General features: G+C 36.9%; 1 protein-coding gene across 4 annotated transcripts in view; it reads left to right on the forward strand.

Moving 5' to 3' along the window:
* Nucleotides 1-17,624, forward strand: part of tho2 (THO complex subunit 2-like protein) — a 1,047,711-nt gene that overhangs the window by 928,613 nt on the left and 101,474 nt on the right. For all 4 annotated transcript variants that reach the window (XM_090374101.1, XM_090374103.1, XM_090374104.1 and 1 more), the window contains one exon: nucleotides 3,068-3,262. In XM_090374101.1, the coding sequence (XP_090230227.1) occupies nucleotides 3,068-3,262 (195 nt within the window). The remainder of the gene's footprint in view (nucleotides 1-3,067; nucleotides 3,263-17,624) is intronic.

The raw sequence follows: 17,624 nt of genomic DNA on the forward strand, positions 1-17,624 counted from the left end.
TTTACAGTTTCCGGTTTATTGGGCTTTTCTCTTAGCGCAATCTATTATAAATGGATAGTAAACTCGATTTTAATACATTTGTGATAATACAGATAACTGCAGTTGTGTGGGTTTTTACATTATTATGGTGAAATGTGTTCCCCTTCACTGAAATCTTCAATCATAGAAAAAACAAATTGTCAGAACATTCCTCTTCATTCCTATTTACTTATTACAATTGTGAATGGAACGTACAAGTGCTGGTAGTGCCAAGAAATGAAACAAAATTGATTTAGAAATGAAAATGATTAAGAAGTATGAAGCAGGACAAAGTTTGTCATCTATTGCAAGGGAATTAGGTGTCGCTTCTTCAACAGTGAATACTATTTTAAAGGACAGTGTGCATATAAAAGAACATGTCAAAGGATCAATGCACTTAAGATCAACAGTGATCACAAAACTGTGTTCAGGTGCTATATAAAAGATGGAACAGCTGTTAATGATATGGATAGAAAATCAGATTCAGAAGCAAGTGCCCCTGAGTGTAATGATCATTTCAAGAAAAAGCAACAGGTATTTATCAAGATATTAGGGATAAGTATGGTGAAGAAGAAAATGCTGATGTACGATAAGAAGAAAATGCTGACGATGCTCAAAATGAACCAAATGAGGAGTCAAGACGCTGCATCACCAGAGAGAGAGAGATGGCAATGGCATTTCGAGAAACTGCATCGGCAATGTCGAGGTTTGAGAAGATGGATCCTGACAGCGAAGGATTCTTAAAAGTTAACAGAAGGGTAAATGATATGCTTGCTTGCTACAATGAAATCTACGATGAAAAGAAAAAAGTCACCGTCCAGTCATCCATTAATATGTTCTTTCATAAGGTTGAGCGGCCGACCCCTTCTAAATCTCCACAGCCCTCAACCTCCGCAGCGACGTACTTATCAGCTGAAGACGTCGATTCTGGCAACGATGCTCGAGAGGTAAAACTTATTGCTGTTATGCATGCTTTTGTAATTTTTCCTGCGCATGAGATAAAAAATTTGATAAATACAATAGATAATTCTACTTAAATATTCGTTGAACATTTCTTTTTTGATTCAATCAATTCAGCAAGCACAGTTGTGAGTGATGCACAAGCATGGGGGAAAATCTAACTTGCATAGCGTTCCGCTGAATGCAACCCTTACATAAGTCAGGGAGTTTCTGTATATAGATTGTTGGATAACCTTTAAGCATTATTGCTGATGAAGGGGGCCTCTACTGCCAAAAACTACAGTTTTAGTGGTTTTTTAGTAATTTTAAACATCTTTTTGGCGTTTTTATTTTTCATTCTTGTTATAATATCATCTTATTTTATATTATTTTAATATACAGTGTATATAGTCAGTATATTTCTTTAATAAATGTATTTTATTGATTTCGGTCAGTGTTTTGGTAGCATTATAGATGAAGTACGTTTCATAAGGCCATGATTTTGAGGACAACTCCCCCCCCCCCCCCCCAGTTCTCCTACCAAGCCATGGAACTCTTAGCTTACACTCTTTGCTTTACTGCCCTGGTCTGAGGCATGATTTTCTTTCAAATTCAATATAATTAAAAATACTACACTAAACAGTTTACCTAATGTAGTTGCAGTAATAATGCTATGCACCAGTTATGCTATGAAATTTACATTATTAATTATATATAATTCAAATGCAGTTCCTTAAGCAGTTATAAACGATTAGTAACAAATTCACCAATGTAATCAGAGAATCACAAAACTATACATCTAATTCTAAATTAAAAGTTAAATGCAATAACAATCCTACTTCAATTCATCAGATATGCAGCAGTAATATCACACTGATATGATACCATGCTACCAAGTTTGCATTATGCTATACCTTTATGCTAGAAATTATAATATATTAATATATATTAATTTTAATATATAACGAAATTATCCAACTAATTCCAACTTATGTGATTCAAACTTTAGACCTACTTTATTTACCACAATTAAAATAATTAGAATTCCCCTACCACTCACTTTAGAATACTATAACAATGGTCGCATGATTCGAACGATACAAAGGTTCTATGTATATTAGTTCTATGTAGTAGTAACCTACAAAATCTTTAGCTAAATTAAAAATAAACTAACAAGCGAGACTTGGTCTATAAATATACTTATAGAATACTATTTAATATGATCCTTTCTTAATTTAAAATAAGAAAGGATGGTTGCATGATAGATGAGTGGAAATATGCTTTTAGTTAGAGGACAGTTCGAAATTATTAATACTAATTTGAATCCTATTATATATGAGTGGTGTCATGATTCTGGTCCCCCTATAAGGTTCGATGAATGTCACAACAATCTTTGTAATCCCACCCATAGCTCTTGCTCTGTTTTCCTATAGAAGCAGCACATGAATCATCGTTATCTCTGCTGTTAAACTATTAGTCAGATATCCTCTCTTCCCCCGAAGCTAGTGGGTTTTCTGACCCACTTAACACTGACTCATTAGCAGCAGATATTGCTGCACCCTTTTTATTTTAAGTGTAAACCATTCCTGTAAAAACAGTTTCTTCTATTATAAAGCACAGCCTGTGCATAGAAGAATTTTACCCCAGTTTTCTCCAGTACTAAATTGATTGACAAGGCTTTCATCATTTACTGCCTCCTAGCCCTTAAACTGTAAGCTGAAAAACCCAGGAAGTATTCTGAATTTTTCAGCCTATACAACGTTATCTTTATATTTTTGAATAAAATTCTTGCTTACATGAATCACACAAATGAGATGTGATCCATTGTTCACAGACTGATATTTATCTTTAAATTGGTGCACAGAAGTGAATTTCAACTTGTAATGTGATCATTTACTCATCTAAATATAGTTATGCACAGATCATCTCTTTTTCTGCAGTCACTCTGACTTATTATGATTGGAAGGTATTTTATATGTTTCATTGCATTTTGAAATGAGCAATTTTACTGAGAAATTTGCTTCAAATTTTGTTTCAAATTAAGGAAAAATGAAACATAACTACCAATTCAGAGTCTAAATCTGTGTTTTTATTGCTATTATTATAACAGAGTCCAAGAATTGATGACAGAATAAGGGATATCAGTGAACGTGAACTAAGAAGTTCAGATAAAACTCGAGATGAAACAGGTCGAAGTAGCAGTAAAGAAAGATTAGCAGTTGAGAAGCAGTACACTAAAGAATCTGATGGTCCTGTAGAAAAGGTGAAAAACAAAGAGAAAGAAAAGAAAACAAACAGAAAAAGAGTATGTAAATTTTGTTTCATTATTAAATTATGACATTACATATTACTTACGAGGGTGGTTCAATAAAGAATCGCCCTCACCTACTTCCACATATCGCAGAGTCATATTTTGGTGTAGCATCATACATATCTCTGTACTAAAGGTGTAAAATTTCAGCCCTGTGTCTTAATTTGTTTTTCTCTTACAGAACTGAACATGTGACGAAGTAGCATCATGGACAAAGTTGAAGCCAGAGCTGTAATTCGGTATCTGTTCTTGAAGGGGAAATCTCCTAAAAAATCCACAGGGAGATGACTGCTGTATATAAGGATGAATCCCCATCCTATGGCATTGTGAAGCACTGGCATAGACAGTTTAGGTGTGGTTGGACATTGTTAGAATCTGAGCCCATTCCAGGTTGTCCCCATTCAGCCATTGATGACAGCACGATCACAAAAGTGAAGTCATTAATCATGAAAGATCGCCAGATATCTGTGCATAAATTGTCCCAGGAGGTGAAGATTAGTGTGTGCTCTGTTGAAACAGTCCTTCGTGACCAACTCCATTTACGGAAATTGAGTGCAAGATGGATTCCCTAATTATTGACTGGTTTCCAGAAGGCTGTCGACAACATAAATCACAAGAGTTGTTAACCCTGTGCCAAAAAAATGAGGTAGACTTTTTCTCTCGTCTAATCACTCAGGATGAAAGTTGGATATACTTTTTCAACCCTGAAAGTAAAAAGCAGTTCGTGGAATGGCGACATCATGGTTCCCCCAAGAAGGCAAGGGTCCAAGCATCAGCAGGAAAGGTCTTGCTGACAGTGTTTTGAGATGAGAAAGGTGTAATAATGACTGATTACCTGCCGACAGGTAGAACAATTACTCACAAAATTACAGGAGAAAATCAAAACATGTAGGCGTTGCATGTTGTCCAAAGGTGTGAGAATGCTTCAAGACAATGCCCCAGTTCACACTTCTGAAATTGTAACAACACAAGCGGCCACTTGTGGGTAGGAAATACTGCCCTATCCAGCCTACCACCCGATCTTGCACCGTCGGACTTCTTGTTTTCTTCCCTCAAATCATTTCTTTGGAGGACCCACTTCCCTGACAACAAGACACTCATTTTTGAAACAGAGTCATGGTTCAAAGACCAACCTCACCACTTCTACAAAAACGGTATCCGTAGCCTCATCCATCAATGGGAAAAATGTGTAAATCTCTCCAAACAGGCCTACGAGGTTGGGAAAATTCATGTTGAAAAATTATACTTCCCACCAACCAGCAATTGTAATTTTTACTGCAAACTAAAATACATGCAACAGATAAAACTGGTAAAAACAGATGTATTTACAATAAATATGAAATGAGGGTTAAAATAAAATGAAATGACGGTTAAAATATGACTAAAATGGAAGTTAAAATAATATTAAAATATATCAGTGATAAAAGCACTAAAAACTGTAGGTTTCGGAGATGACAGACTCCTTTCTCAACAGTGTGCTTCTATTGTACGACAACATCCTTAAATAGCAGGCCCTCATCAAATGTTTCCACAAGAATATGGTTGGAATTTCCCACCTGCGTACTGGAACCGGAAATGGCTCGGGAGTACGGCACTAAAAAACAGCCATCTCGTTCAAGAATGACGGCTTCAAGGAGGAGATGCATACGGACACCGCTATCCCTGTTGATGGTGTTACCGCTAGCCGCCCCGATGCACAGGCTCTCAAGCCATTTACGGTCCCAGAACCCATGAGCCCGGTCAGTGATGACCACAGCTTCGGAGGAGATCTGGTGCTGCTTCTCCCAAAAATGCTCCACCACAGCAGACTTCGCATAATTTGGGGGGGGGGCACGTGCCCCGGTTCCCCTACCCTGAATCTGCCACTGGTGTAAGACCTTGCATTTTGCTGAATTAAAGCATTGCTTCCACTTTTTTTCACCATCCTGAAGTCTATCTAGGTTATTCTGAAGAAGCTCTGCTTTGTGATCATCATTAACTACTCTAACAAGGGTTCTGATAACACTGAGTTCAATCATCACTCAGAGCAGGAAGTCTCCATGATCAAAGTCAAATATGGGGTAAGCACATGAATCTTGATTTCATTTCAACTTTTGCTCTGAAATACCCCTGCAATCCTATAGTATCATACTACATAGGGCAAATGTGGTTGAATTTTAGGGGATTAAAGATAAATATAATAACAGTTGTTATATTTTTAAATGGAAGTTTTACTTCCACACACCTCTTGGCTATTTGCTTAAGCAAAATACATTTATTCACATATATTTGCTAATAGAGACCACTGCCAACTGGTGAGAAGCCACTAGGTTTCAAAACTACCCAGACAGTTTCAGTTTTTAATTGTATAGCAGATTCACTTATTGCAGTGATGCTATTCAATTTAAAAAGATGTTACAGCTTAGGCACAACCATGGCTGGCTGCATATGTTCTCTAAGTTGAACACAGCCTTAGCACCAAGAATTCAGTATGCAGTCTTCAATCAGAGAAGAAGTCTTTCCATGATCAAAATAAAATGCAGGGAAAGCATATGAATTTTGATTTGATTTTAATTACAGTGTTAAAATACCTCTGATATAATATTGTATTAAACCTTTTGCTGTTTTATATGCCATCAGAGGCCTTTTTGAGATTTGGGGTTTTTTTTTTTTTTTTTTTTTTTTTACCCTCCTAAATCAAAACAGGTGATCGTAGCAGTGTTGCTCATATTTTAAAAAATAACAAAGTAACCTTTTGGTGATGCTTTTTGGCAAAGTTTGTTCTGCTGTGAGCAATAAGACATTGCATGAACTATGCAGGATGAAATTGTGCTGACCACCACAGAATACTTAATCCTTAAGTAGTGACACGTCATCTCACAGACTACCACAATTTTTAAAACTGCGATATCTCTTTTAGTTGATAAAACTCAAAATTCTCTCTTAGTGTACTCTGAAATGGGAAGACAAGAAACATATTTCTTACGCGTTAGATTGCACTAACAGAAAAGCCCAATAAACAGGTGACTGCTAATTGTTTTTATTGTTTTATGGTTGTGACCTCCAGAAATCGGACCGAACCACGTGGTACGGTCGGAGACAATCGTAGGGTGATCTCCAGTGCTGCGGTCTCCTGCCCCGATTAAACGGCATGTTGTCCCAATTAAGCGAAGTAAGCCCTGGCTATTTTCTCGATTGGGTTCTGTTTTTTAAGATTTGCCCCCAAAAAACGGCTGCCCCGATTAACCGGTGGCCCAAATAACCGGAATCCACTGTATATGATATCAAAATTATTTTTTGCATCCAGTTCCTTTGTGACCATATCATAGTATCCAATCAAATTTGTCAGACAAGACTTCTCCTTAACAAGCCCATGCTGTGTCTGTGCTATTACTGCAGCCTTGTCTAGATGATCCTGCCTCACTTCTTTAACCAGTGACTCCATTATTTTCCCCGGAACAGAAGTTGAACTAACTGGTCTATGATTATTTGTGTCACCTTTGAACCTCCTTTGTGAATTGCAGATACATTTCCACTTCTCCAGTCCATGAGGACCTCCCCTGAATCTAAGGATGCTCTCATAATTATGGGAGCTAACTGCCTCCTTCAATATAACTGCATGGATTCCATCTGCCTCAGGTGCATTTTTTTATGTTTAGCTTCAACAATTTCTCCTCCACTTTGCTCTCTGTTATTACAAAATCATTTACCTCCCTGTTAGAGTTTAGTAAACTTCTATCCTCCCATTCCTTTCAGAATTCCTCATGTGTGAATGTAGATGCACAATACTCATTCAGTTTGTCAGCTATCTGAGCAGGATCATAAACAGTCGAACTACAAGCATCAAGTTGACCAATCTCATTTATCCCCTTCCTTCTAGAGAGGTGCCTCCATAGCCAGGCGGGCAGGAGCAGCAGTGCGTGCGTAGCACACGCTTCTTAATTAGACCGGGGTTCGAGCCCGTGACGACCAAATTCAGAGAATGCGGAAAGGTCAGGGAATGACCACCGCATATCCCCGGAGCAATATGGTCTTAGTTGCTAATGCTCCTAAAAACCAAAATAACAAATAACCTTCTAGAGTTTACATAAGTAAAGAAGCCTTTGTTGTTTATCTTTGCATTCTTTGCCAAGGATTTCTCATAATCAGCCTTCACTTGCCTAACCTCCTTTGCGATTTGATTACGGACTAGCTTATATCTGCCATAGGCTTCTGTTTCACCTGCTAATTTATATGCATTCCACACATTTTTCTTCAATGCCACGAGCCTTATTCGTTCTTCTGACATTCATTTAGGCCTAAAACTTGAACAGTATTTCTTAGTTGGTATGAAAAGTAGCTTCCAAGATTAATGCCATGAAGGTCTCCCATTTAGAATTCACTGTTTTTAATATCATCAGTTGATTCCACTGTATAAAATTCAAAAACTACATATCAACACTGCAGTCACCTATACAAAAACAAAAACCCTTCCCTTTACCTTTGATGGTAGTTACATCTTAAAGTAAATCCCACATCAGTAGACTGTGATAACTGTCATGTCACCTAGTGGTTCCTTTATCTGCAGATTCTTAATGCATGAAGAATCACTGCTGATAATCAGATCAAGAGTATTACTCCCACTGGTTGCCCCTCAAACAAGTTGCTATAGAAAACAATTCTCCAATAAATCCACAGAAGTCTTGTAGCATGCAAGTGAACAATCCACAAGTTCCAGTCAATATCTGGAAAGTTAAAATCCCACATTACAAGCCATTCTGATTTACTGGCCCACTCTATTTCTCTGCACAACTGTTCATTGTACTCATCAGAGTCATTAGGCCTATAACACACTCCTACTCTCATTTTTCCTTTCCCAGTGTTTATCTCACACCAAACTGACTCAACACTGCACTGTCCACCCATGTCAACTGGATGCACTTCCTTAGATTTTATGTTTCTTAACTAACAGCATAACCCTTCCTACCTTGTCTATCCTTTCGGTACACATTTACTCCCCAAATTCCAACTCTGCACTGCTTATATCTGTGTGACACCATGTCTCTGATATTCAAACAGTATCTGCCTTTGATGCATTGATCAGCACTTCAAATTCGTAAAATTTATTTACTATACTTCTAGCATTGGTGTACATGCAAGTATACATGCACATGTTGATATTAAGAGTAGGAGACCAGCAGAATTACTTAACAAGTCACTGTTGAACAAAAGCCGAGAATTAGGGTTGAATTTGAAAGTGTCTGCAATTCTGCCCAGACACGATAGGAGGGAGTATATGATGAGAGCCTTGTTGATCAATTCGGCCCTGGAAAGATTGTGCAAGGCTCAAGGGGTAGAAATTTTTTCAGCCTGGACTGTACTTGTTAACAGGAGAGACTGCTTCTACAGGGATGGGATACACTTAAATAGAAAGGGTGCAAGAATATTTGCTGATGCTATCGAGGCAGTGTTAGGTGGGTCGGAAAACTGCTAGCTTGGGGGGAGACAAAGACCAATGGATTGACAGTAGCCACTGGCAGAGGTGAAAGAGATTCTTGCACTGCTTCTATTAGAATGAGCAGAAGCCTGAAAAACAAGATGCATGGTATTTCAGAGACTGCTGGGAGCCATTGTGGTACAAGTAAACACATGGGTTGCGTTAGGGTAGCTAAGAATAGAAACAGGTGCAGGTATACTTGCGTGTACACCAATGCTAGGAGTTTAGTAAATAAATTTGATGAATTTGAGGTATTGCCCAAAACATCGAAGGCAGATATTGTTGGGATATCAGAGACGTGGTGTCACACAGATATAAGGGATGCAGAACTGCAATTTGGGGAGTGCAACGTCTACAGAAAGGATAGACAGGATAGGAAGGGGGGAGGGGTTATGCTATTAGTTAAGAAACACATAAAAACCAAGGAAGTGAAGCCAGTCGACATCGCTGGACAGTGCAGTGTGGAGTCAGTTTGGTGTGACATAAACATTGGGAGATCAAAATTGAGAGTAGGAGTGTGCTATAGGCCTAATGACTCTGATGAGTATAATAAGGAACTGTACAGGGAAATAGAGTGGGCCAGTAAATCAGAGTGTCTTATAATGGGAGATTTTAATTTCCCAGATATTGACTGGAATTTGGGGGCTGGTTACTCACACACTAGCAGGGCTTTTGTGGATTTATTGGATGATTGTTTTCTACATCAGCATGTTCGGGAGGCAACTAGAGGGAGTAATACTCTTGATTTGATTATCAGCAGTGATTCTTCATGCATTAAGAATCTGCAGATAAATGAACCACTAGGTGGCAGTGATCACAGTGTGCTGAAGTGGGATTTACTCAAAGAGGTAACTACCATTAGGGGTAAAGGGAAGGGTTATTGCTTCCGTGAAGGCGACTACGATGGACTGAGACAGTATTTAAATTCTATACAGTGGGACCAACTGATGATGTTACCAACAGCAAATTCAAAATGGGAAGCATTCAAAGAACTTATCTTGGAAGCTACTAGGCTTTACATACCAACTAAGAAATATTGTTCAAGGTTTAGGCCAAAATGGAACAAAGGGGTGCTCTTACGAAGAAAGGCTTAAGTTTTGCAAATTACAGTGTCTGGAGACTAGGCACCAGCGAGGTGATCTGATAGAGGTGTATAAAACCTTGAATGGTTTAAGCATGCTCAATGCTGATGGGATTCTTCCTCTAGCTCAGAAAAATCACCTGAGAGGGCATAAATTCAAATTGAGGAAAGACAGATGTAGGATAGACGTGCGGAAATTTGCCTTTAGCCAGCGGGTGGTTGGTTGGTGGAACAGACTTCCATCCCTTGTGGTGGAGGTTGATAGCCTAAATAAGTTTAAGGCTCAGCTGGACAGGTATTTTGAACGAACAGAGGGGTGAAGTGGAAGTGGTTTTTTTTTTTTTTTTTTTTTTTGGCTGATGCTGCATAAGCTTGCTTTCTTGCATCAAATGCCTCTACTAATGCTAATACTAATGCTAATGTTCTTACTCTTAGTAACTTTAACACAGCCTGTATTTACTTTTTCCATGATGACTGCCAGCAGCTTTTGAAATTCCCAGCAACTTGCTCTCTAAGCTGCTGCTCATTACAATAGAAGCAGTGCAAGAATGCTCATGCAATATTTGTGAAATTTTGGTTGATTTTCGGAGAAGGTATAAATTTTGAATGTTTATTCCAAACAAACCCGATCAATATGGAAGCACAGATGCCATAATTATAGTCTAAATATGTCTCACAGATACTAAAAATAGTTATTTATACAATTTCTACATATATAGTGGCTAAGACTGATGGGAAAGGGCTAACAGAAGAGGAAAGAAAGCTTCCAAGACCAACCCAATCTATTATAAGACTTTCTCGCCAAAACATCTTCGGCAAAACAAGCCGAAGTGTCACTGCAGACATTTCAGTTTGTTTTCTTCACCTGAATTAGTGCAACTTCTAAAGAGCAATGGTATGGCCTATTTAGGAACCATGAAAAAAATAATGGGAAATTCCCTCCAATTTCCTACCAAACACAAAAAGGGAAGTCGGAACCACACTTTATGGTTTTACGGAAGATATTACTTTGTTATCATACACTAGGAAAAAAAGAAAGGCTGCTATTCTCATCTCATCAATGCACCACAGTAGAGAGACTGATCCAGCTATGAATAAACCAGAAATTATATTTTTTTACAATCAAACAAAAGGCGGTATAGTCTCACTAGATGAAAAATGTTCTAAAAGCCTGCAAGACATCGCACAGAAAGATAGCCAATGTTAATATTTTTCAGAATTTTAGATGTTGCTTGTACTGATATTTACATAGTCCACCAATTTTATAGGAACAATCCCTGAATAACAGAAAAATCTAATTTTTTGGAACAACTTGCAGGGCAAATGATTGAACCACATATGAGAAGAAGGGAAGCAAATACACATGTGCCTAGAGAAATAAAATTTTGCATATGCCACATTCTGGGCATTGAAGATATAGCTGTTTTAGATCCGGTTGAAGACGTTCTGGAAAAATGCAAAATCTGTTCAATTTGTCCAAGTAAAAAAAAAAAAAAAAAAAAAAAAAAGAATGATGAAATACCTCTGTAATTTATGTAAGAAGTCTATGTCTCCAATGTGCAAAAAGGCTGTGCCTCCAATGTATAGAAAATGTCTAAGAAAGCATATATTCAGCATTCGCAATTATATTATTAGTTTGCTCTTTATGTTTTTTGTATATAATGCTTACTTAGCCTTTTTTCAACATATAAAAAAAAACTTAATCGCTATATTTGTTTTAGTTTTTTTTTTTTTTTCTTAAAAATACGGTAGACGCATTTTTTTTTTTTTTTTTTTTTTGTATCCCTGAGTAATAAATATATATATTTTTTTTTTTTCAAAAATATTATAAGTGTCCAAAATATAAATTTCAAATAAAAAACAAGTATGAAAAAGTAATTTTGTTTCAAGGTAGTCTTACAGACGACACATCAGTACCTATGTCCCAATAATTGTATGTCAGTACTTAAGGGTTAAAAAATGAAGTTAGTCCTCCTAATAACCCCAGGGGCTCAAATCTTGTTAGTATGGGCTTGGCACACCCAGTCCTGAGCCCGGATATCATAGTTTTTCTCTTTCTTTGTGATTCCGTTCTATTTCTGACTCTCTCTCTCTTTGGGTAGCTCAGTATTTTTTTTTTTTTTTTTTAACCTGGTGCAGCATAAGCCTCAGGCTTCCTTGCACCATATGGCTAATAATAATAATTTCATGTAATCAAAAGTGCATTATCTTTTATTTATTTTTTTATATTATTATTTTATTTTATTTTTTTTTCCTCACAGATTCCAATTACAGCCCACATGTATCTTGTGTTTTCAGTATAGCCTATTTTAATTTAAAATCCAATAACTTAGTGTGTGTTGCTTATAAGTGAACAAATGATTTAATTTTGATTATTTTCTGTATATTAAAGGAGTAAAATAAAAATCAACCTTGTTTTTATTTCCCAGAATTAATAGTTTCTCTCAGTTCTGCTTTTTTTTTTTTTTTTTAATGCTCTTGCAATATATCTCCTCCTTCACTCCTTTCATAAACCCAGAATCATATATTTTGCACTATATAAAACTGTTTTTCTATAAAATTATTACATAAAAATAGGATGCAAGTTTTTTGCTTATTTGCAATTTTTTGCTCAAAATAGTTTTAGTAGAATAGTTTGCTAAACATCCATAAACTGAAATTACAAAATAATTGTTAACAAAATTAAAACACAAAAATCTGATTCGTAATGGATTCTGAGCAATTATAATCGTTTTAACCTAAAGCCGGTTGGTTTAAACATCCTTCACAGCTCTACGGTGTTGTCCATTGCCACAGACAAAAAAGTGAGATTTTAGAGATATCAATTACAGTGTAAATATTCTTGATTTTTATATATTTTCATGTTGCATAATAAAATCCATTCTACTAAACAAACATGGATTCTTTTATTGTAATCAGTATATAAAGGGTGGTCAAAACGTTTTCAGAATAGATTATTTTGATAGTTTAATGTCTTATGCTTAATGTTTGTGTAATAAAATTAAATTTTTTGTATTACTGTTAGAATTTGTATTGGCGAATAATGCAAGAATGCAAGCTTATAGAGCATAACCAAAAAAAAAAAAAAAAAAACACGTCTAGGACAGGATGTCCCCCTTCCTCTTGCTGAGACACATTTGTTCCAACAATCAACTTCCCACTGGCTGAATGCAAAAACATCCACATGTCTATTCTGCAACTATCCCCTCTTCAATTTGAATTGATGCCCTTTCATGTGTAGTCTGAGCCAGAGGAAGAATGACATCAGCATTCTTCATCAACTTCCTCAACCAGTTTAGTGAGAACACCCTTTTGCTCTCCTCACAAGTCTCACGCCCTTCTCTGCATCTGTTTTAGCAGATCCACATCTTTTCTAAAATGAGACCTCCATTCGAGATGCAGCCTAATCATACATTATACAGTGGGATCAGCCAATAGATCACTTCCTTATCACTACTAGCAAAATTCCTGTATATCAATGACAAAACCCCATCCTGGCAGCCAGTCTACACTGATCAGAGAACATAATACCTGACTGCACAATTATTACCTTGAATATTTTTTATTTTCCACTACCTGAGTGTGGCATTGGTTAAGCCATTAAATTTATTTCTTAGTTAGTATAAAACGCCTAGTGGCTTCTACAATTGCTTCCCTGAATTCATCCATTTACAATTTTCTACCTGGTTGCATCATCAGCTGGACTCACTGCATAGAATTTACAACTATTTATGACAACTATAGTCCACTTTTGAAAGCAAAAGCATTTCCCTTTACATTTCATGGTAAAGGGAAATGATCAATACATTGTGATCACTGCCTCCTACTCTTCTTTTATATGCTGATTCTTAATGAAGAATCACTTCTGCTAATCAGCTCAAGTTTATTGTTCCCTCTTGCTGCCTGTCTAATATGCTGCTGAAGAAAACAGTCATCCAGTAAATCAACAAAAGTCCTGCTTGTATGCAAGTAACCAATCCACAAGTTCCAATCAGTATCTGAAAGTTAATCTCTCATTATAAGATATTCTGATTTAGTGGCCCACCGTATTTCTCTGTGTAGTTCTTTATTATACTCATCATGGTCATGAAGCCTATAAAGACTCCTAATCTCATTTTTGTTTTTCCAGTGCTTATGTCACACCAAACTGACTCAGTATTTCACTGCCTTATATTTAATATATCTTAAAAAAGTGGCAAATCTTGATGCTCTATTTTTTCTGTACACATTGTACTCTCCATACTTAAAATCTGCATCCCTTATGTCTGAGTGATACCAGTTTGCAATATCCCTACAATGTCTGCATGTAATGATTTAAATTCATCATATTTATTTACTACATTCCTGTCATTGGTGTACATGCAAGGGTATGTCACTTGTTTTTATATTTAGTAACACTAACACAGCTGATATATGTAATTGCTTGTTCCAAGAGAACCCCCCCCCCACATTAGCAGGTCTTATAATCCCCAGTGGATGCTGGATGTTCCAATTGAAGCAGTGCAAGTATCACGTAAAACTCTGCCTGCAGTTTTTGTTAATCTATTAGTCTCTGTATCGCCATCCCCAAGCTAGCAGTTTCCAACCCATCTAACACTGTCTCAATAGCATCAACAAATATTATTGAACCCCTTCTATTAAAGGTATTCTATTCCTGTAAAAGTTCTCCTATTAACAAGCACTGACTATACTGAGAAAAATTCTACTCCATCAGCATTGCACACTCTATCCAGGTCTGAATTATGTTAATTAATTTTTAAAAAAAGAAGCTGCAAAATGTTTGAAAAAACTTATCCATTTCCAAGACCTCAAAATTCTTAAATTGCACATGTTACTAGGTGGAATAAGAATAAATATCCAGAAAATCCAATGTTTGACCAAAGATGACAGAAATTCTAGAGAAATCCATCAAAGAATGACTAGAGTGTTTGGGTAACACTGAACAACAAATTTTGGGTCATATCTGGTTACGGGCATGGAAGTAAGTTTACTTTTTAGATTTTGGGGTGCTAAACATGGAAATAATGCTTAAAATGGCAGATTGGCTCTTGTTTTCAAAAAAAGTACAGCTAGGCCTCGCATAATGCGAGTTCGATTAACGTGATATTCAGTTAACGCTATTTGAAAAATGATACCACTTTTCACTTTACACGATGCAAATTTCCAGTTAACGCGATCTTTTGTTTTTTATGCGATAGTTGAAAAAGATTTGAATCACACGTTAAGCTTACTGCGAGTCATACAGTCAATAAACAAACGTTTGCCTGCTGCCCGTCTCGGTGTGTTCCATCAACCATCGGAAGAAGACATGTTTGTCTCCTGCTAATAAAGTCAATGCAGACTTGCATTTAAAAATTCAAATTTTTATATGAGCCAGATGAAAATGTTATCATGAAGGAGATAACGGTAAAAGAATTAGATGAAATCTTTCGTATCGCATAGAACCTCAAACAAAAGGTTTGATGTTCTCTGCGATATTTATTTCGTCAGGGCCCAGAGATGATGTTGTCGGCTATCGGAAATTGATTGATGAAAAGAGAAAATCAACACTGTTCAAATATTTCCGCAGTAGTAATTTCTTCATTGTGTATTTTATGTCAGAGGTTCCCAAAGTTTCTCGGTTCACGGCGTCTTTAATGTCTTAGTAATTTTTTTAAGGCGCACCCAGACCAAAAGAAATACCTAACAGTTTTGTTTAGTAGTTAGGTCCAAACAACTTAATAAGAAATGCTGAAACTGTGAACTAGCTCGAGCTAGTAGTTCGCACAGTGTCCGACAGATGTCGAGTATCGCTGTGTTTCCCTCGAAAATTTAAAATATTCCGGGGCGCACAGTTTAAGAACCGCTGTTTTATGCAATAAACATTTAATTCCTAATTATTTTCATTATCCTTTACATTATATACAGTAAAAAATTATTTAAAAGGTATTTTTAAAATTCTTTATGGACATTCCAGAAGGTCAAAGACCAATTATAATTTTTCCTATTGGTTATGATATTTGATTAATGCATTTCCGTTTTGCGCGATGCACTCGCGGGACAAATTAATCACGTTAATCGAGGCTCGCCTGTAGTTTTTTTATATTTATACAAGGTGTTTTTAATTTATATGGCAGTAAGATAGCTGCAAACATACCTGTATCAAACACAGGGCTTTTTTGCCTTTCACTTGTATCCAGCTTTGGAGCATCCCTTTTCATTTCACAATCCAACAGTAATCGGCCAATATGGTGGCACTCCATTTTCTTTTGTATCTTTGTTCCATCACTGCAATGTCTTAATGGAAGCACTTTGCCATGTTTGTCACCGATTTAAATTCATCGACACCACAGTTTGGCAGGAAGAAATCAGCTTCCTAAATCTAGGTGAGAGTGCAAGAAATTCATCTTTAATGACATGTTGCACCCCAGTGTTTCGTAAGAAGTAACAAGATCTTCCACAAGCTGCTGGCCAGTCAAAACATTTCGAAAAGCTTTCCATGCTGATTTTTTGCTGTCACTAAGGGCACATTCGAACTGTTCATCTTTGAAAATCTGCCTTATTTGTGGAGAAATGAAAACACCTGCCTTAATCTTCTCTGTGTACTAAGCCTTGGGACTTTCTCTTGCAAATATGTGTATGCAGGACTGTTTTTCAAAGCCTGCATGAAATTTTTCATGAGCCCCAGTGTGATGTGGAGTGGTGGAAGCAAAATTTATTTGAATCTACCAGAGGTTCAAATGCTACATTCTTCATTCCAGGTGTTAATGATTTTCATTGAGGTCAGCTCCTCTTCTTGTAGCGCATATTTAATCCCAGGGTCTCACATCTGATGAGTATGGGCTTGGCAGACCCAGGGTCCTGAGCTGGATATCATAATTCTTCTCTTTCTTGGTGATTCCCTTCTACTTCTGACTCTTGTTCTCTCTCTCTCTCTCTCTCTCTCTCTCTCTCTCTCTCTCTCTCTCTCTCTCTCTCTCTCTCTCTCTCTCTCTCTCTCTCTCTCTCAGGGTAACTCAGAATTTTTTTTATTTATATTTTTATTTTTTTGGCTGGTGCAGCAGAAGTCTCAGGCTTCCTTGCACCATATGACCAATAATGATAATAGTAATCCTTGGCACGACTATTCCACTTGCAGAGAGAGCAACAGTACTTAGTGTAACCCTTTTGTGGTCCTCGTAAAATGCTGATTACCTTTAATCACCACATCTCTGCCACTCATACTTTTGATAGTGTACACCCAAGAGGATGTTCTCCGTGTTTGCATATCTTTCTTTTTTGCAGACACATATGCAAGTGGTATTGAAGGCAGCATATTGCCATTGTGCAACATGGAAATGTTGCACAATGGAAATATGCTTAGCATCATCTATAAATAGTTACCATTCTTCAGGAACGTGCCTCACATTCATTGCTGTCATTAGACCATCAACATCCTTACAAGTAGTGAGTTCACCTTCTGTTTGATAGAATTTATCATAGTCTATTTTGAGTACGAAGCATTATCACTTTCACAGAATGATCTAAAATATCTCACTGTTGTAGCCTCGAGGCCAAAATCACTGCCTTATTCTTTGGCAGTTCAAGATCCCTGATGAGGTCATTAAACTCACTTTCTGTGATCTTATGTGGTTCAGAAGGATAAAGGTTTGGACAAAATGGTGGATCCCTTGACATAGATGACTGCTGTACTTCATTTATATCAAGTTGATGTTCACTGGAGTGTACAGAAAAACTTGGGTGGTTCAGGAATAGATGGTATGAGGCATGGGACGAATTGCAGATGATATATTTGGGTACATCACTGTCCACTTTTTCTTCATTGTCATTCCTTTTCTAAT

Source organism: Mastigoproctus giganteus, chromosome 5 (assembly GCF_048544385.1).
Source record: "Mastigoproctus giganteus isolate SK-2022 chromosome 5, ASM4854438v1, whole genome shotgun sequence".
Classification (NCBI taxonomy): Eukaryota; Metazoa; Arthropoda; class Arachnida; order Uropygi; family Thelyphonidae; genus Mastigoproctus; species Mastigoproctus giganteus.